At 41.4% G+C, this 22,096-nt stretch overlaps 1 protein-coding gene and 1 non-coding gene across 2 annotated transcripts; both read right to left on the bottom strand.

The window, feature by feature from the left end:
- Nucleotides 1-10,181: 10,181 nt before the first annotated feature.
- On the bottom strand, nucleotides 10,182-10,262 carry LOC149817130 (small nucleolar RNA Z195/SNORD33/SNORD32 family). Its single transcript, XR_016427774.1, has one exon. It is a non-coding gene; the product is annotated as a small nucleolar RNA Z195/SNORD33/SNORD32 family (small nucleolar RNA).
- Nucleotides 10,263-16,916: 6,654 nt separating this feature from the next.
- LOC149817131 (uncharacterized) lies at nucleotides 16,917-19,058 on the bottom strand. Its single transcript, XM_089987614.1, has one exon. It carries the CDS (start codon nucleotides 18,451-18,453, stop codon nucleotides 17,479-17,481), a length of 975 nt encoding a protein of 324 aa, XP_089843740.1. The 5' UTR covers nucleotides 18,454-19,058; the 3' UTR covers nucleotides 16,917-17,478.
- Between the last annotated feature and the right edge of the window lie 3,038 nt (nucleotides 19,059-22,096).

Here is a 22,096-nt window from a genome sequence, read left to right on the forward strand (position 1 = left end):
TGGATAGCAGCTTCTTAATGTGATACTATGTATCTGTGTCTGTTCCCCTGATTACTCTGAAAAGGTGTTGTAACGGCAAGTAAAAGAAGAGTGAAAACTCTGAATGAGTTCAAAGCCTTCTAGGCGAGATGTTAGCAGTGCATCTCTGGAGAAGCCCACCTATGTGAGTGTCACTGTGTGGCCGCAGTTTAAGGAATTAGGTTATTCCTTAAGTCACTCATGAAACAGGATTCGGGCGCATGGCCATTAACGTGTCACCCTTAAAGATTACAACTAGAACCTTTATCATGTTGTTGCTAATGGATACTCCTACATCAAGGGTTCAAGTTCAAGACTTTAGTTTACTTCGTTCCTGTGAAAGTAAAATTAGCCAACTAAGATAGTAGTTCAAACCGGAAGGTACCATTATTGAAAGCATGATATGTCCTGCTTCAGATTCTTCTACTTGTATCTTTGTTTCCGCTTGTCATTCTTTGAATTTGTGAGGAATGATGTGAGAAGAGATAAATAAATAATTCAAAGAAGAAAGCAATTTGGGGACCACTCTTTTTATAGAGTACTTTGTTTAGACTTTGATGATGTGGAATAGTCCCATATTGAAGAATCTCAAAATGGTTGTGGGGTTTATAACCTACATGGAGATTCTATCACTTGTTCCAAAGAACAAGAGGATGAAATGGTTACCACACACACGCGCGCGTGCGCTTGCCCGCCATGTCGAGCCGGGCCGGGCTCAGGTTCGGGTTTGGGTAATTGGCCTTTTAGGGCCATATCCATTATCTAGGTCCAATGTTCTTTTTATCCCGCATTAATTGTTTTATTTGGATTAAATAAAGGGAAAATAGAAATGAATAACGGATCATTCCGTTGATGAGTCATATTACTTCGTAATAGGTAACGGGTCTCCTTCACGTTTTAGTATCCGTTTAGGGATTATAAAACATGGTTAGAGGGTTGTGGTTACGCAAACGCTAGTGACTCTCTAGATTTTTGTTTTCTCTCTCTTGCTTCCTTATGGGTGTTTTCCGAAAAAGGGAGTTCTGCAGTAGTCGTTCACAGATGTTGTTTTCGAAGGATGATCTATCATCAGAGTGCACCAATTCAGATCGTCAAGGCTATTGTATCCTGAGGAAAATGACGCCAGACCTTTTTTGCACTATATGTGGGGGCGAATCTTCTCTAAGAGGAGCATTTTTATACGCCTTAGCCTATTGCAGAATATTAACATGTTTTCATTGTTGTTCTTATTCTGTTTTGTGCATATGTTTGATTTGTTGCCTTTGTCTGGATTTTAGTTTAAAACGGAACATGACATGCTTGAACCCTGTTATGGTTTGAATCAATGGTTTTACACGCATATCATGTTGTATTGTATTCTGATTTACATTATGTTACTGTTTTTTATTCCAATATGAAGCACCTGATTACCCTCCATCTTGGGGGCAGCCCATCAGTTGTGAGGCCCAAGGCTTGATGGAGGACGATTAGGTGCGTAATGCACAAATTTTATGTCATGTGATTGCACTCGATTTGGACTCCCACACAACCCTGGACAGAGGGATGTTCATGTCACAAAAAATGTCCTAAACGGATCCTAAAGGTTGTGAGGAGCCTAAAAGGACTGTTGTGGTGGTCCTTACCACCGTAATGGGTGTGAATATTTAAAAAATTCACTACTGGTGATGATTTTCAATATCACTTGATCTCAACCCCATCAACCCTCACTCTGATCAAAACACTAATTGAAATCTGATTTTCTTATGTCATAAGAACAAGAGAAATAGTTCTCACAATGAAAAATTATTGTATTTAGGGATGAAAGTAGACCGGGGTAGATGTAGGGGACAAGGTCTCCACCCCACCCCGTATCAAAATTTTGCCCTCCATTTTCGCATAAGTTTTGATTTTAACTTTCATCCCCGTCTCATGTCCTTTATCCTTGGTTCAAACAGAGTGAGGTGGGGGCAGGGCTCCATTTTCCCCGAATCCACTGCCTTCCCTAAAGGCGGTTGAACCGTCAAAGGGTATTTTAATTATTTTACTAATAGGGATTGAGGATAGGGCGGGACAAAGCGGGATAACATGTAAGTCCATCCCTGCCTCCATCCTCGCACGATTTTTATTTTTAACCTCCATCTCTGTTTCATGTCCTCCATCCTTGGTCTAAATAGGACAAAGCGAGGCAAGGCCCCGTTTCCCTCCAGTCCACTGCCAGCCCTACTTATATGAAAACTTTTCATGGGCGAAAATATCTTTTTTTAATGATAGTTTTTTCCTGCTTACCAACATATAGGATAATTTCTGACATCGTTTCCATATCAGAAAAGTTTGTTTGTTTTCTTGGTGGCTTAGAATATGTTAATGACTTGATATGTAAGTTCAGTTTTTTACATTTTAATCTTTTGGGCAAATGATATTGTTTTTCTTTGTTTAGGCCAAGAGAAACCCCCCTTAATGACCAACTAAACATTGGGTTGGCTTTGGCTGGTAAAACACTTAAAGTCTGGGAGGAGAATATGTTTTACCCCTATAGTTTAAAAGAAAGAAACTTTAAAAATAATAATAATAAAAAAAGAAACTTTTTTTGTAAACAATTTAATATTCAGTTTGATACAACCACCCATTTAACTCAAATGTTATGCCTCTCATTTTTTAGAGAGAGGAAAACTCTTCGTTAAATCTTAGAGAAATGCAGCATTACAGAATTGTCGGTAATGCTGAGCTCTGCAAAATCTAGATTACCATAATGTAATTATCAAACACTCCTGTGGTTGAATTCTTCTCCTTTGTGTCTAGGGTCAATTCATTCGTTTTAGATATAAAAAGTGTGCCTTAACTTCTCTTTGATAATCAAAATCCAATATTATCAATAACTCGAGTTTGGTTTGGCCCCAGCCAATTTTTGGGTATAGTATCAGGTCCAAACTTGGGTCTAATCGGACACATCATAAGAGAAACCATACTTGGATCCAATAAGAACTACATGAACCAGATCTAGGCAAACATGGTAAATTGCTAATTTCAAATTCTTGATACGGTACACACACACACACATTATATATATATATATCATTACTTCTATGTCTCTATTTTTGGATTTTCGATGTGATTAGTGGAGATCGCTGCCTTTGGTAGGGCTATCAACAAAAAATTATGCATTTGGCTGCAATTACGGGTTCTATGCCAATTCGCCATACCAGCTCCAACCTTGTAGCAAGGCACACTCTTCGTGCATTTCAAACTTCTGACATCCCTTCAGCTCGATGGGGTTCACAAGTCGCCCCATCCAAATGATCAAAGCCCTCATAGGTGACAAAACAAAGGGACACCATCTTTCATTTTGGGAGTCAAGAATATGCCCTCAAATCCACTGTTGAGAATTTCAGTGTGACATGCCTCATCAACTCACGCAATTCACAACTCTGCCTCTTGCCACCAATTTTTTCAAATCATTGTTCTTAACAAGGCGACTCTCCACAAACCCACTTATGAAAGATCATGCTTCATGTTTCAGACCGCCATGATTTCACCTTTTTGTTTCTAATGTATATACCTCTTTGGCATTCTTAAGTGTCTCCAAAGGCCTTATGGCTTAAGAACCCCGTGTACCGGGCATCTCTCTCCCTCTCTTTATGTAATCTGCTTACAAGTTGTTATAAAAGAAGTTTTATATATCCTTGCCTCCTTGCTCATTTTGTGTGTGCATGTGCGTACTCTTACTTTTGCTCCTGCACATGTGTTGTGAGTTGCTTGTGAGCTTAAAATGCCTGCTTTCGATGCTTGTGATTACCCGAAGTTACGTTGCAGGGAGCTTCGCTTCTAAGCCCGTGATAAGTTGGTACTAGAGCTTTGTCGATATTGGGATTGACAATGGCGTCGAAGAGAAACGTCATGACTCCTTCAGGCAGTATGGTTCCTTCTGAAGAAGACTTTATAGTCAGTCATCTCGCGTGATGTTGTCGAGCTAACTGGGATAGTGACCAATATAGAGAAGTTGGTCAATGGGACTTGTGCTGTTTTTACGGATCTCAATAGGAAGATCAATACGATAGTAGAGGGGGTGAAAAACTCTGTGGAAAGTCTTGCCATTAGATTTAGAGATTCGGTGGATGACCTTTCCACCAAGTTAGATGATATGCTGGGTCGGTTCAACATCATGACTGTTGAATTGAATGTTTTTCGACAAAAGAATGATCATTTGGATCAATAGTTAAGGACTGTCCTAGCCTGTGGCACTGCGACGCATGTAGATAGGTCGTATTTTAGGCTAACTCAGCCCGCAAAGTATAAGGGCACTCAAAACTCGAGGGATCTTGATAACTTTATTTATGAAATGAATTAGTTTCTTAAAGCTGCTAGAATAGAGAAAAATGCAGATAGGCTACACACCACAACAACGTACTTTGCAGATGAAGCGACTCTTTGGTGGAGATGTCGCTTAAGTGATGTTCGGCGTAGCCTGGTTGCCACAGTCTCTTGGAAGGACCTCAAGAGGAAATTACATGACTACTTTTTGCTTAAAAACAAAGAAAAAATGGCCTTCAAGAGGTTGCTGGCATTGAAGCAGACATGGTCAGTTCATTACTATGTCAAGGCATTCTCTTTGATAACGTTAGACGTTGAAAGGATGGATTCTAAAGATCGGTTGTTCTATTTCAGTAACGGGTTGCAAGAATGGGCAACCAAAGAACTCATTCGGCATGATCCTCCAACGCTAGCTGAAGCACTTGTTGCAGAGAAGCTTGTCGAGCTTGATAGGAACAATGCGACATTTCAAGGCAGACAACATGTAAATGACCATAACAATCAAAGGGACAATCAAAAGAATGATCATGCACAAAATGTTGGCCATGAGAATCAACAGAATTAGGGCCAATAGGATGGCCAAAATAATAACCATAAGAATAAGAATAACTTTCAGGGCGGCAACTATTGTTGTCGTGATTGTCGTATCTGCCATGGTGATCACTAGGCTGATACATGTCCCAACAGAAATAGAGATTACCACGCACCTCGAGCTATGAATACCGTTCAGAGTGAGGAAGTTCATCAACCTGTAATGGCACCAATTGTTGGGGCAATGCAAATGATAAATACAGTAAAGATGACAACTACTGCAGAACCAATCATATACAAAGAACTGATGTATTTGAAACTTCTACTCAATGGAAGACTCACCAAGGCATTTGTAGACAAAGATGTCACACATAATTTCATCTTGCGTGAAGAGACAGAACGGTTGGGATTGCAGTAGAAAAAGAATAAGAGCCACATGAAAGCGATTAACTCTGAAGCAAGGGCAATCTACGGTGTTGTTCGTGATACGCTAGTGCAGATCCATAACTAGTCAAGAAGGACCACGTTATCAGTCACACCTATGGATGATTTTAAAGTCATCATCAGGATGAAACTTTTGAGAATCAATAAGGCAGTGTTGATGCCTCACCTTAATGTTGTCAGCATTGAGGGTGGGAATCAGCCCTGCATGGTTACTACGATACCGATGAAGCCTTTCGAGTGCTTGGTATATGCGCTCTAATTGAAGAGAGGCATGAAAAGTGGCAACAAGACTTTTTTTATCATAATTCGTTTCACAAATAAAGCAGGAGAAGTCGCTGATGTCCCAAGGGCCTTAGTGTCTGTATTGAGGGAGTTTGGTGATGTTATGTTTGTCAAACTGCTGTAGAAACTACCTTCGAGGTGTGAAGTAGATCACCAGGTTGAGTTAGTGTCGGGTGCACGGCCACCTGCAATGACTCCCTAGCGTATGGTAATTCCTGAGCTGCAGGAATTACGCAAGCAATTAGATGACATGTTCGAAGTAGGAATCATCTAACCATTCAAAGCTCGCTTTGGAATGCCTGTGCTATTTCAGGCAAAGTACGATGGGTTGAAGCGTTTATGCTTCTACTACAGGGCGCTGAATAAAATGACTGTGAAGAATAAGTATCCTCTTTCTTTGATCATGAACTTGTTTGATCAACTCGTAAAGATAGAGGTCTTCTCTAAGTTGGACCTGAGATCAGGCTATTGGCAAGTCAGAGTTGCTGAAGGGGATAAACTAAAAACCATCTGTGTAATACGATATGGGGCATTCAATTTTTTTGTTATGCCATTCGACTTGACGAACATGCCCGCTACCTTCTCAACTCTGATAAACAAAATTTTTTACCCGCACCTTGATATGTTTGTTATTGTGTACTTGGACAACATAGTGGTGTACAATGATTCTCTCAAGTAATATGTTTGACACCTTTGGATTATGTTTCAGACATCGAAGGATCACATGTTGTATGTCAAGTATGAGAAGTGTCTATTTGGTCAGAAGGAAGTCCACTTCCTTGGCCATATTGTGAGATGAGACATATTGAAAATGGACTACAAGAAGATTGAGGATATTCAAACTTGGGAGCTGCCTGCTAAAGTTCCTGAATTATGTTCGTTATTGAGACTTGCCAATTACTATCGGTGATTCATCAAGAGATATTTGCAGATCGCTGTGGCGCTCATAAATCTGCTAAAGAAAGACAAGTCATGGCTATGGTCATGTCAAAAAAATTTTGATGAGTTAAAGTGCGCACTGACAGAAGAACTAGTGCTAAGGTTGTTTGATTATTAGTAGTCATTTGAAGTGCAGATTGATGCATCTGACTTCATAATAGGAGGGGTGTTGCTCCAGAAAGGACACCCCATTATATTTGAGAGCCAAAAGCTAAACAACACCGAGCATAAATAGACTGTGCATAAGCGAGAGATTTTGGCAGTCATGCATTATCTTTGCACATGGAGACACTATTTTTTGGTGTCACAATTCATTGTTCACACTGACAATATTGCGACAAGCTACTTTTAGACTCAGAAGAAGTTGAGTCTAAGACAAACTCGTTGGCAAGATTTTCTGGAGGAATTTGATATGGTCCTTTAGTACAAGCCTAACAGGACCAATGTTGTTGTTGACGCCTTAAGTCAGAAGGCGAAGCTTGCAACTTTGCTCTCTTGGAACGACAATGTTAGCCAACCAACGTGCGATCTTCTCAAGCAGGTTCGCGAAGCTTTAAAGAGTGATCCAACGGCCTAAGAGTTGATCACGTTGTCAAAGGAAGGAAGGACACATAGATTTTGGTTGGAGGATGATTTGCTTCGTTCAACTGGCGATCGTCTATATATCCCACGACTGAATACTCTATGAAGGTACTTGATGCACGAGTGCCATGATACCACTTGGGTGGGTCACCCAAGACAACAACGAACATTGGCATTGTTAGAACGCACATTCTATTGATCGTAGATACATAATGATGTGGATGCTTATGTGCAGATTTGCTTGATCTGCTAGCAAGACAAGCCCATCAACCAAAGACCTGGTGGACTACTGGAGCCTCTACCAGTGCCAAGCCGATTGTGGGAGTGCATAACCACAGACTTCATCGTGAGCTTGCCAAAAGTTCAAGGTTACAGTTCTATCTATATAGTTGTGGACAAGTTTTCAAAGTATATTATATTTGTGTCTGCCCCTGCCACCTGCTTAGCTGTTGACACTGCTAAGTTGTTCGTGCAAAATGTAATCAAATATTGAAGAATCTTCGAGAGCATCGTCAGTGATCATAATGCCTGTTTCACTGACAAATTTTGGGAAGAAGTATTTTGGTTGATTAGGACAAAATTGAATTTCAACATAAGTTTTCACCCCCAAATCGGTATGCAAATAGAGAAAATCAATGACATGCTGAAGGAATATCTGTGGCACTTTGTCAGTGCCAATCAAAGAAATTAGGTTGATTTACTTGATGCTGCTCAATTCTGTTACAACCTCCAAAAGAGTGAGTCATCCAACTATAGTTCATTCGAAGTTGCAACCAGATAAGAGTCGTAGACTCCGCACGAGAATGTGGCAAAGCGCCTTATGCATATCAGTTCGTCAGGAACTGGCAGGATCAAACAAGGTTAGTAAAGGTGTATTTGAACAAGGCGACCAAGCGCATGAAGAAGTGAGTAGATGAAAAACATCAACCAACAAAATTTCGTATTAGAGACAAAATCTTGGCGAAGCTCTTTCTAGATCGCACAATTATCTTTCAGGGCCACCACTGAAGCCTCATTCACAAGTATGACTGCTCCTTTACCATCATCAAGCACGTTGAAAACTTGGTGTACCAGCTAGAATTGCCATCAAACTTTCAAGTGCATCCGGTTTTCCATATATGCAACCCAAAGTCATTCCACAGAGATGAAGGAGACCCTCGATGGAGCATGCCTCAACGTACTCACATTCCATAGTGCACACCATCAAAGGTGAGCATTTCAGGTAGAGAACCAGAAGTCATCCTCAATCACTCCAACAACTATCTTAGCGAAGTCAAAAAGTACCTAGTGCAGTGGAAAGGTCTACCAGAATGTGAAGCCATCTAGGAGAAAGTTACCCACATGTTTCAGCATCGTCAACTTATAGAGGACTACCATAAACAATTGGCATCGAGGACGGTTCCAACTTAGGCAGAGGAGAGTGTTTCAGACTGTCATATTTTCACCTTTTTATTTCTGATGTATATACCTCTTTGGCACTCTCGAGTGTCCCAAAAGGTCTTACGACTTAAGAACCCAGTGTATCGGGCCCCTCTTTCCCCCCTCTTTATGTAATCTGCTTACATGTTATAAAAGAGGTTTTATGCATTCTTGCCTTCTTACTCACTTTGTATTTGTGCATGTGCATACTCTTGCTTTCGCTTCTGCGCATGTGTTGTGAGTTGTTGGTGCGCTTAAAAGGCTTGCTTTCGATGTTGGTGATTACCCAAATCTACGTTGCGGGAGCCTTCACTTCTAAGCCCGTGACACTCTATGACCCCTTAAGAAAAGGTCATGACTAGGGGTAGACATTTGCCGACCCGATTTGAGGTAGACAATGGGTCAACTTGATTAGGGCCCGACCAACCTATATCCTGGCCTAAGCCCCAGTTATAAGTGGTCTTGGCCAGACTAGGCCTTTTAGGCTTGACCTAGTTAATGGGCCAGACCTCTCGAGCTCTGTGTATTTTACACATGGTCTAATTTGTTTCGGGCTTGATTATCTGAGCTTAATTTGACCTGGGCTGCATTTGCAGTTTAAGTGTAACCCATAATGGGCTCGATGTCCACCCCTAGTCATTTCTATAACAATCACTTAGCCAAAAGTCACGATTTCAAGAGTTACAATTTTACCAACGGGGGCTCCTCTTTTTGGCAGGAGTAGTCAGTGCACATCACCTTGTGTTAGGACGTTGCAAGTTCAATCCCCAAATGGTATGGTTATATAACCGATAGGGGTCTGCCTAACCCTAGCTTTTTCTGTTGAAAAAAAAAATGGGGGCTCCACTTGTCTGTAGGGATGGCAGTGGACCGAGGAGGGGGCGGGGGACAAGGTCTCCACCCTCGCCCCATTTCAAAATTTTAACCTTCATCCCTGGTCCATCCCTGTGGCGGGGGAGACTTTGGACCTCCACTTTCACCCCGTCTCAAAATAATAATCCCCATCTCTACCCCTGCCCCGCCCCCTTCCACGTCCACATGAAGATTGTATTTTCCTTGCCATTTTTAATAAAAAAATATGCAATGTTCAAAAATATTTGCTTCTCTATTTGATCAAGTCCATCATAACTTATTTTTAAACTCCGATGAATATCTTTACCTTGATTCTTTAAGGTCTTCAAGATGCTTTCCCATTCCTCTATATTGTTCTTATTAAAAAATAGTGAACCTAATACTTCAAGTGTTAATGGTAGTCCACTGGTAATTTTTTCAAAAAAATTGAGTTTATTTTTAATCAAACGCTACAATATTTGCTAATTGAGAGTAGAAAACAAATTTTAAATAATGTGATCATGACTTTATGAAAGCTTTTTAAGATTTTCAGTGAAAAACAACCCACAAAATACCAGAATTTCATTACTTGAAAATTTGTATATTTATGTCAAGAAAAAGATATCTAACAAACTATGCAGATTTGGTTGAAGCAATTAATAGGAAAAGCAAAACAGTAGTAGTTCCACTATAATGTGAACCTAGAACAAATAAAAATCAGATCCAAAAAAAAAAGATTTTTTATGTGCAACCACAGCCAAAAGATGGTGAATTGTTAATGAATAATCATTGTCACGCTCAATAACAAAATTCGATATCATCATTGATTAAACAAATTAAGAGAGAGAGAGATATCAAATGGTAGTGCATGTTATAGATTCATCACTCTGTTACAAATTTGATTGGGTTTAACCATCATCACGTCTCCCCAATTCAGTACCCCAAATTGAAAAAAGATTTAACGTACGAAACGAAGAAACTCGCACAAAGAAATAGAAAAAGGGCGAAACAAAAAAAGAGTGAGATACAGTAATCCTTTCAAATGTACAAAACTCAGGGCTAGATTTTCTACTTATACAGAACAAAAAAAGGCTTCTGACTGCAGCTTCTCAAAGATGGTATAAAAGAAGAAAATAAAAATTTACCTTCTCTCTCCTTTGGGCTACGATGGTGAGTATGGATGATACAGTATTTTGTCTAATAAGATTTAGGGTTAGGGTTAGTAAGTTAGTAGTATATATAAACATGATTGTTTTGTAATTTTATTACTTAACTTAGGGTATTTTAGTAATATTATTAATGGGGCAGGGATGGGGTGGGGAAAAGTGTAAGTCCATCCCCGCACGGGGATGAATTTTAACCTTCATCCCTGCCCCCATCCCCGTTTCATTCCCTTCTTCTCCGGTCCAAACGAGGCGAGGCGGGGCGGAGCCCCGTTGTCCCCCGGTCCACTGCCATCCCTACTTGTCTGGTAGAAAGAGCAGTTAGTGCACGACATTGTGTTGGGATGCTGCAAGTTCAAATTCCAATGATAGCGTTGTATAACTGGTAGGGTCTGCCTTACCCAGCTTTCCTTTAAAATAAATAAATAAATTTTACAAAATTAAATAAATATTATTATTTGAATATTTTGTACAACATACCACAATAAGTTTAGCACTAAATGAAGCTCGGAACCCAAATAAAAGATCATGCCAGAATTTTTTTTTATTATTATGACGAGAAACCCTCGCCAAAGTGAGGAAAACCCCGAATAGGGCACCACCAATCACTTTTTATTCATGAACCTCAATTCTCTAATCTTAATTATCATGATTCCAAAAATACAGAAGAACTTGGAATTCCACAAGCAGAAATTGGATTTCCCACCACATCCTACTCTCTTTTAAAAGTGAACACCTTTCTCTTTTCAAATTGACACAGGGGTTTTGGATTTAAGTAAATCCTCAAATCAAGATATAGAAGAAGATGGCAGCAAAAGTGTTTAATGGGAGATGCATTAGGAACACTCTTGAGGTGGAGTGAGGATGGGGTCAGCATCCCACATTGAAGTGGGATTAATAGTTGAGATTCAATATGACTAGGGCTAGTAAACAAACCAGCAGTTCGTGGCTCAGCTTAGTTCAGTTCATCAACTCGTCAACTGTCGGTTCATACCGGATCAAACCCCGCTGGCGCAAGGGTGTGTCTGTAGCATTCAGAGGTCGGCCACTTAAGGCAGGGTAATTGTGTGGCCTCACCCAGGGTTTTCTTCGCTTCAACGAGGGTTCATGTTTCGTTTATGTAACTAGGCGAGTCGAGCCATGAGCAGCTCGTTTAGCTTAAACAGGTCAAGTATAAATTGATGGTGTTCCACTTAGTTCAGCTGAGGTAAGCTCATGTAGATAAAATATATTTTTATGTGCAATATCTGTTATAAAAGGTAGTCTGGTTAGCTGGTTAGAGAATGTGGCTCTTAACCTTGAGGGTTAGGTTTAAAATTTCATTATAGAGCGTGAATTTGGGCTAGAAATGCATGAATTTGTATTTTGACCTCCTTCCTTGGGCTACAAAATTCATGAGTTCAGGGATTCGAGATCTCATATTTAAGGATTTGAGATCTTATATATGTTCAAAATCTATAGATCTGGTGTAGGACCCACACTGAAATAATTCTTTGGATCTAAGATCTGAGCATTCAAGCAAGAGCAGATCAGGTGATCAGACAAATCAAGTGATTTGAAATCCTCACCGCCCACAAATTGCATATAGTGAATGATTTGACGGATCACCTGATTCAAATGCCCCTTAAATGACAAAACAACTTAAGAGTGAAAATATCCCGATCAGGTGCCATCACATGGCACAATTTTTTGTGCCTTAGGCACCTGATCACCCTCCATCTTGGGGATAGGGCCTGTCGGGTGTGGGTCCCATGACCTGATGGAGAGCGATCAGGTGCCTAAGGCACAAAAAAAATGTGCCATGTGAAGGGTTAGCGTGATGGTCCCATTGCCATGTGACCTTGTATCTCTTCTTTTTCTTCTTCTTCTTCTCAATATGTAACCAAAGGGAACACAACCTCATAAGCTCAAACCCCATCTCCCGGGAAGCGGATCAGGTCATGCTGAACATGAGCGTTTTTGCTCATGCTGACATCATGGCCGTCCGATTTGCATTTTAAAAAGTTCAAAAGTCAACAAAACCACGTGGCATTCATCCAAAAATGCAAACAGACGGCCACGATGTCCGCATGAGCAAAAACACTCATGTTCAGCATGACCTGATCTGCGCCCCCATCACCCCCATGCTCACCAGGGAGTACATCCAGCTTCAGCCTTGCAGCAAGGGACTCACTTACATCCCTTTAGCTTGATGACTTTCACGAATCACCCCTACCAGATGAGTGGAGCCCTTGTCGGCAAATGTGTTCATTTTATGGTAAAGCAATTCGCGCTTTGGATTGACTTTTTTTTTTTCGATCATCTTACCTACAATTCTAACCCGGCACCTTAGGATCAAGAAAGAGTGCCCAAGAGCATTTGTGCCGGCTGTAGCTATTGATGTGGCCCTGCAATGTCTCTTTTCTTGGTATGGTATAAAGGAATGTGGCCTCTGTCATGGGGTTGCTTGCCATTGTTAAGCATTGCTTGCTGGTTCAACATCAGGTTCACCTTTACCACATCATGCTTTAGGACCACGCTTGTGGCGTATGCAAATGGCTGAAAGTGATGCATAATTGAGAAAGCAAAGAGACCGCCATTAATATTATATGTGTGTCACCTTCCACACAACTACCCCATTCACTCCCCCGAACCCCGTGTCACAAGGACACTGCAACTTTACACTGGCGTCGTGTCCCGTCCCCGTATGTGTTATTTTTAATGAAAAGTTACGCTGCACGATAATGGTGTGTCCCGTGTCCTTTTTGTCGTGTCCATGTGACATATATCAAACAATTTATGACTAGGTAGGTAGACTTGAGCATCAAACCATGTCAGCGGGACTTGAGGGGGCTGCTGAACTTTGTTCCTTCCTTGGTGCAGACCCTCTCCAACCCTTTCACAGTACCCTAACGCTGGTCCAGCATGAGCACAAAGGTGCACACTTAGAGCTTCCTTTGCTTGTGAGAATGTGTTGTCATTGTTGGTTCTCATGGATGATCACACTAGTACTGCTTTATCGTTTAGCTCAGTTATACTGGGACAGAGCCCTGTGGCATGTGAGTGAAAGATGTGAGCTCAATAGTTTGGGGGTATAACTTATTGTGTTCAAAACCTGCAATGTGCACGTGGTGTTGTCTGCACCACTTTCTCTGCTACACGCATCCCAAGGAGAGATCTGGTCATATTTGATATCGCCGCAGGTTCGTGATAGTCAGGGCTGGTAAACGAGCCGATCCAATCCAATACTTTGTGCTCGGGCTCAACTCATTTACCATTGGACCAAGCTCGGGGCTTGTGCTCAACTCATCCACGAAATGAACCAACACAAGCTGGCTTGCATAAGAAATGCATGTCTTTTAGAGAACACTCTTTCTCTCTCCCCCCTCGTCAAAGACTAGGCTCAGATCCTAGGATCTCATATCGCCGCAAATCTAAGATCTGAGGCAAAGGCAATCAATCGCAACCTTAGAGATGGTGAAGCCTAGAGCCACTAGAATATGGGAACTACAAATATGGGCATTTTCAACAACTTTTTTGCAAATCCAACCATGTGGATATGCTTGGCATGGCGAATTAGATAGGCATCAATCATTGGATTGTGTGTTTTCGATGAAAAAAATTCATTTTTTTTAATGCTTTAATATTTTATGAAGATTACGAACCATTGATTTTAAAGCCCTAAAAAATATATATCGTTTATGCATCAAAATCGGATGATTCAAGAGCAGGTTCTTATAAAACCAAGCATGTAGATCACATCCCTACTCGCGATCCACAAGTTAGTTCTCATATTCTAGTGACTCATAAACCTATATTAAAACAAAGACCGATAGGGCTAAGGGCCCAAGGCAAATGCAGCCAAAACCATATGTACATTTTCATTTTCATTTGCATTGAATCTGACATTGGATATTGGGGGATAAGAAAGTCACATCCACATGCCCATAGAAAGATCAAGAGGACAGGGCGAATACTAGAAAAGCAATGTGGGTGCCCCGCAACAATGGCACATGAATGGAAGATGGACCCCAAAGGTGACCCATTTCTCCAAAGTATCAAACCCAGCTGTCACCAACCATTGCCCCGGAGGCAATAATAACAGAATAATTTATTTATTTTTTTAAAGACAATTTGGAGCTAGGCAGATCCCCACAAGTTATTATTCAACGTATCACTGGGGTTTGAACCTGCAACGTCCCACCACAAGGAGACGTGGGTTGACAGCTTCTACCAACCACACAAAGCGTCGAATAGAACTTACCCTCTCCAGCTCATGCATGAGAGAGGATCAGGTTGTGACGGCTTTACCATCAGGTGCTTCTCATAGTTAGCAAAACTCTATTTAAAACATGTCATTTCCAATAAAACTTTGGAAAGAAAAAACAAGAAACTTTTTGGTTTTCCAAAAAACACAAAAATTAAGAGAAATGTTTAGCACACAAAAATTGTTTAATTTTATCAGATCTTAGGATTGAATCATATTGAGTCTTGATTTTGAATGCTATGGTTCATCTTAAGATAAACTGCAATCGCTCCTTGGTTGTTCAAGGAGTATAACTGCAAACAACGATCAATATGCCCACAAGGGTGTGGGCTCTGCTCTTCTGGTATGGGCAACTTGTGAATGTCACCAAGTTGACGGTATGTCACAAAGTTCAAAACCCACGGGTGGCGCCCCTTGCCATAAGGCCGAAGCTGGGTGCACTCCCCCCATCGGCAGAGAAGACCTTAAGGGTTTTACCAAACCGGAGGCCAGCCAAGGTGCGGTCGTCCGGTCGGTAATGGAGGGTTTTCCCTTGGATTATCAAAAAAAATAAATAAAAAAAAGGCAAGGGCAATCAAGAAGGTTGAACCTTTCTAATCGATATTGTCTTCATTGGCATTTAAGGTGTGGTGCGAGTAAGTTTCTTGTTTGTTTTCAGCAATGTTATCAGTGATATCGGCAGAAAATAGATATGGTTAACCCAAAGCCATTTTTTAATAAATATAAAAACTACTTGAAACCATTTTTTTAATATTATTCCCATGTATCACGTTCTGCTTGACTCATAATTTTTTTTTAATTATTTTTTGGCGGATTCAGAACGATTCACTTGAGTATCTGTATCGGCCGCCTGAATCTTTGGCGAAACGATTCAGGGCCGATACCGATAACATTGGTTTTCAGGACCAGCTCATGAAAGGTCACAGGCAAGAAAGATCATCGATTAATTGGCGTGATGGATGCCCCCACCTCCATTTCTAGTGCCATCCATCTACAAGATGAACGTAGATCGAATGGCCCGTAAAAGAAGTTGTTTTTTTTAGTTAATGAAATGTCAAAATAAATTTGGACTTGGAGAACGGCGTAAAGGAACTGTCCCTCAGACCTGACACTTCTATTTAGGGAGGGCAGTGCACCGGGGGGGGGGGGGGAAAGCAGGGCCCCGCCCCGCCTCGCCAAGGGCATGAGACGGGGATGGAGGCAGGGACGAAGGTTAAAATCCATCCCCGTTCAAGGATGGAGGCAGGGATGGACTTACACTTTTCCCTGCCCCGTCCCCGCCACGATCCCCACCTAACCCCGCCCCATCCACAGTCCTTCTAAAGGATGGCAATAGACTACGGGGAAACAGGCACCGCCCTGCCTCATCCCCATTTGAACCAGGGATGGAGGACATGAAACGGGGGTGAAGGTTAAAATTCATCCCGGTGCGGGGACGGAAGTTCTAATCTTGAGACGGGTGGGGGTGGAGACCCTGTCCCCCCACCCGGGTCCATTGCCAACACTACTTCTATTTCTCATGATGTGCTTTCCAGCAAGAAAGAAACACCAACCAAGAAAAGGAGGGAACCACAACCATGACTAGGATTCAAAAGAAGTGTTTGGATAAAGAGAGGAAAAATGATGGCATCCTAAAGACACTTTTTTCCTGTTGCACAAAGTCTCAAGTTGGGAGTCATGTGGACATGTATTCATGTATCCAAACATGATCGTGGGAGAAATGATTAAGAGAAACGAATCTGATAAGTATATATATATATATATATATATATATATATATAAAGAGAGAGAGAGAGAGAGGAATGATGGAGTGCCATAAAATTGAGGAAAATTTCCACCATGAGAATCATGGCTTCCAGAAGCACCCATTATTGCGGTCCTTTTTATTCTTTAAACAAACGAAAAAGGCCCATTTGTCATAAATAGTTTAAAGGAAACAAAGGCTCCGCGTTCAGTAGTATCAGTACTCCTGCAATTATCAAATATGCGCCTAAGAAATCAATTCCAGCCTCCTTTTTCTGGCATCTTTCTTTTAGAGAGAGAAAGTTTTAGAGAGAGAGATAGAGGATCACCCATCTTCCTCCTGCAACTGTAACAAACAAGACTTTTTTCCCATTAATGGGATCGTCTGGCACTCAAGAATCAAGAGACAGAGAATGGGAAGGCCTTGCTAATTTGGGTAAATTCCTTTCTTCATTCATTCACCGCTTCTTTACAATATAAAAAAACCACAAAAGCAAATTAAAAAAAATCAAGAAAAAAAGAAAAAACTGCAAACACTTCACCTTCTGTTTCTTCCTCCCTTTCTTGGTTTTGTTTTTCAAAATCTGTTCTCCTCCTCCCTATTTAAATCTATACAAAAAAAGCAAGGAAGCTAAAAGGTATTCTCTCCTTAACCAAAATTCCTAATCAAAATATCAAGAAAAAGACTTCAAAAAAAAAACAAGAGTAAACAATCCCGCAAATTAAACAACAAAAGAAAAAGAAAAAACGCAAAGGATTCATATTCTTCTTCCTAAATCGAAATCTGGGTATGTCATGTTTTAACGTTATTTTCATTTGCTTCTTCATTGTTTTTAACGCTATCCTATCTAAATTATCTCTCTATATAGCTAAGCTACCCATATGTATATAAATAATTCATAATAATAACAGCACCCACAAAGAAGGCAACAATCGTCTTCCTCTTTCTGCAACGTTTCTGCGACGTATCGGAAGGTGGCCGGCCGAAGAAGCTCACCGTTGCCGGCGGGTGCAGATGTCTAGGAGCTTCTTCCTCCCCTCGACGATCTCGTCGAAAAAGTCGTCCAGCTGCGAGACGACGCCCTCCAGCCCGGCCTTGAACGACCCGAAGCACGCTCTGAGCGTCTCGACCTTCTCCGATACCGACGACGCCGCGGCCGGGTCGGCCTTCCCCTGAGCCCGCAGGTCCAGCACCGCCCATATGTCGTCCATCACCGACTGCGACCGGCGGAGCTCGTAGAGCAGTATCGCTGGCAGCCGGGCCCCGCTGCCGCCGATCAGCTCGATCTCCGACGTAACCCGGCGGTGGAGCCCGGAGCCGAAGCAGAGACAGCAGCCCTCCTCCTCCTCCTCCTCCGACGGCGACGATCCCGGTGAGTAGTGCGCGAGCCCCCAGAGGAGGAGCACGAGAAGGAGCGAGCTCGCGTTGCTCATGGCGAAGAGTACCCCCCGGAACCCATTGAACTTTCCGGCGGACCCGACTCGCCGGCCCTCGAACCGGACGATGTCTCCGATCCGTGCGTCGACGAGGGCCTTGTTGTCCTCCTCGAGGCTGACGGCCTCCCGGCGGCAGCCGGAGATGCTGCGCATGATCTGGCGGCAGAGCGGGGAGGGGGCGCCGGCGGAGGAGGGCCACCAACGGCCGTCCGTCACCAGGGGGAGGACGGCCTCCACTGCCGCCTGGTATCCCTCGAGCCCCGAGGCCGCCGACTTGAGCACGTGGCAGGCGCTCCACAGCTTGGCGCTCTCGTCCATGTAGTCGTCGAGCCACTTGTCCCCCGCCGGCAGCCGGAGACTCTGCACCAGCCGGACGAGCTCCCCGTGCAGCGACCGTAGCAAACCCAGCGCCTGGTTCACCCACCTCGCGCTCATGAATCCGTCCTCCCCACTACCGCCGCCGACCCTCTCCTCCAGATCCTCCATCCCTCTCCTCAGCTTCGCGTAGAACCCATTGATCGACGACTCCATAGCTTCTGCCTCCGATTTCAGTCAAACCCAATTCGATTCGATTCAGTTCTCACTCGCTTTCTTTCCTATGGAGAGACAGAGAGTGGGGAGAAGCAGATGGGGTGTGGTGGGTGAGGAGGAGGATGTAATTATAGGGAGGGAAGGGGAGATTGGGAAGAGGGGATTGGAGGAAGGAGAGTGCATGCATGGAAGTAATGATGAGTGTCGCCCATAGGGAGGGCGAGAGGGATGATTGAGAATCTTTGGTATTGATTTAAAAAGGAGAGGGAAGGGAAACCCAATTCGCTAATGATGGGTTTTTTGTTTTCTTTTTTTGGGGGTTGGTTGTGGGCAAGATGGATTTTGCTTTTTTCTTTCTCTTTTTCTGTTTCTTCGGGTTTTGGAAGATGGTGATGGTGACGGTGATGGTAGTTGGAGCAGGATGTGGTGGTGGTGGGGAGATTCGAAGAGTTTTGACGAGGTGGGAATAGGAATGATGGTGGTTTATGGGAAGGAGAGAGGAGGAGTTTTTTGACCGGCCGGAGTTTCGAAGATGGGCTGGAGATTGTCGTTGGACGTCGGGGAAAGGGAAAAGGATGATGATGCGGAGGAGAGAAAAGAGGAGAAGGGGGGATGAGAGAGTGGGGTTTTACGTGATGGTGATATTGGTGGGGGTAGGGGTAGGGGTTTTTGATCCTGCCTGCCTGCCGGTAGCAAATAAACGTGTGACGAGGGGAAGGAGGGACCCACCCCAAATCATGGCCCTGCTTGGGGGACCCCTGAACCGAGGGTGGATCTGCACCATTGATTATCCGCATTGATGGTGGGAGATTTGGGGGTTGTACATAAGCGTGCTTTGTAAGGTCGGATGAGGAATATAGGTTTGACTGTCCCTCTCCTTTTCTCTCTCTATATTTATATATACACGAACATGATACTAAATTTTTGTATTTTCTTTTTAAAATTCTGACCCCTTAGAAGTGTTCAACACCGTTTATTTACTAGAAATCTATACTTGAATCATGCTTTTTAAATTAAAAAAATGGTATTTTGAGCCTCCAAAATTTATGAAAATTATAGGCTCTTGATTCTTGAAACCTTATAAAAACTCTTATAAAAACAAACATATTTTAAAGTTTTCTAAAAACACCAAAAATTCATAAAAATCTAATAAGATGTTCTATACAGTAAGTTTTGTATTATGTAGGTATTCATTTTTCATATATGTATATATAAAGATAAAAAGAAAAGATGGTAGCTACTTCTGCCTAATATGGTATTAATTAAGCTTTCTAAGGATTTTTCTTCCAAGAGTCAATTCTTATAAATTCAAGAATCAAGCGTGAAGAACACATATATACGATCATATTTCATATTGTTCGGTGTTACTTGAACACGTTAAATGAGAAATTGCCTAGCCCTTTTAGTAGCAACGCCACTAAAGGTCATTTCTTTGCCTAGCCCTTTTAGTAGCAATCAAAGGTTTCTAATTCATTCAAATCGACACTAGATGCACGCTCAACGAATTGGGCATTCATCATTACTTTCTTCCGTGTGTGTGTATATATATATATATATATATATATATATATATATATATATATATATATATATATATATATATATATATATATATATATATATATATATATATATATATAAACAAGCAAGACTACATCTTCCAAATCTAATGAATATGAAAAATGAATCGAGAACTTTGAAGAAGAACCGAGGAACATGAGTTAACAGATGGAAAGAACAAAGACTATGAGATTTAATATTTTGTCACTGAACCTTAGGGTCTCACAATTTAAAAGTTTGTCAAGGTTAATGAGACAAAAACTCGAAACTCATGTTTTTGTATTGCTTGAATAATGATCATGCCTTGATTCGGTAGTTTCCCAAGAGTTTTGAGGGAGCAACTTTGTCTTGCTTCTCTACTCTAGATGCCTATCAAATAAGATAATTTCAAATGATCATGAACTTGTTCATTGAGCCAATACTATATATATATATATGTGTGTGTGTGTGTGTTAATATGAGATTTGAAAATATGAAAAGTACTGTGTATTGGCCATTTTCAACCCTTTTTTTTGCAAATTCAACCCTGCAGATGTGTTCATCATTATGAATTTCTTAGAAATTATGTATTTTTTATGAAAAATGTATTTTTTAGATGCTTGAATATTTATGAAGATTATGAGTTATTGATTTTAAACCATAAAACATCATGTTTATTCATCATAATCGATGATTCAAGAACTGTTTCTTATAAAACCAAGCTTGTAGGCCACATCCATATAGTTAGATTAAAAAAATCATGAAAATCATAGTTCACTTAATAGTTATCATATTCTAGTGACTATATATTAGAGAGAGAGAGAGGTGTTCTATAGTTGGTATGTCTAATTTTACAGAGAGAGAGAGAGAGAGAGAGAGAGCTTTCTGTATTTGAATACGTGTAATTGAAAGGATCAGGTCAGAGGCACTTCTTACTATAATTTCATGGTAGGGTTCATCTTAAAACTCATCACTGTGAGTCGTTCATTGTAAACCATTCTTATGCTGTCCATCCAAAACACAAAAGACATCAGAGAAAAGAGTGGGGTGCATCCCAGTGATGGGCATCTCATCCATACAGGTTTGGATGTCATTCATCTTGAAATCAATGGTATTCAAAGGAGCTCTAACAGGATTTCGGTCAGACCTAACTCTGACTTGATACCATGTCTGTGTACTTTTACAAAGTGGTGGCCAAGGGCGAAGTTGGGGTTTGTGATGGAATATGTGTAAACGTAGCGCCTTTTTAGGCTTTTAGTTTTTTGTAGGCAGAGAGTAGTAAGATGAAGAAGAGTTAGAAAAGGAAAAGTTTGGTGTATCGGCATCATGAACAAGATACATGATGATGATGATGGTCTTTTTGGGTTTTTGGTGGTTGGTATTTACCATGTGATTTTTCGAAATAATTTACAATAATGACTGTTTTTTTTTTTTTTTTGGAAATAGTATTAATTCTTCTGCTCTATGTGTGTGTGGGGGCTCTTTGGATGGTACTGCCCAATGCCTGGATTCTAGGTCAAGGACAGGAAAAGCCCTTTATTTCGGAGTAGGTTTTATTGACTCCAAGGAAGATGCTGTAGCCAATGAGGCAAGCTGGTGGGCCTTTGGCCCCACCTAGGGAATTGTTTATACGAATGTTCTTTGTTTTTTGAACCTTTAATTATTAAAAAAACAGGTGTTTGAAACTTTGAAGGGTTTTGAGATGATGGATGGTCCTTGTGGTTGAAACATTGAAGACTGGTTGGTTGGTTGCAGTTGTTTTGTGATTTTCTTCTTTTCTGTTTCTGTTTTTTTTTCACTGCCTCGTTTTGCTGCTGGAGATTTTAATCATGTTCACTCATGCTTTTAACTTATCAGCACTACCACCCTACACAGTCTCCATTTAAAACCAGACAAACATTTATGGGGTTTTCCCATCAACCATACCCCTTTCTGCAAGGTGGTGGCCTCTTATAAAGTTTGAAAAGAATGCAAGGTCCAAATACAGATTATCACCTGTCTGATCTGGATCAAGATACACCTAACTCAGCATGCAGTTATAATAGTTATCCATTCCCACTTGCAAGTCCATTGACAGTAAGGGAGTGTTTGATTGCTCGGATCT

The sequence above is a fragment of the Nuphar pumila genome, chromosome 14 (assembly GCF_984573655.1).
Source record: "Nuphar pumila chromosome 14, dmNupPumi1.hap1.1, whole genome shotgun sequence".
Classification (NCBI taxonomy): domain Eukaryota; kingdom Viridiplantae; phylum Streptophyta; class Magnoliopsida; order Nymphaeales; family Nymphaeaceae; genus Nuphar; species Nuphar pumila.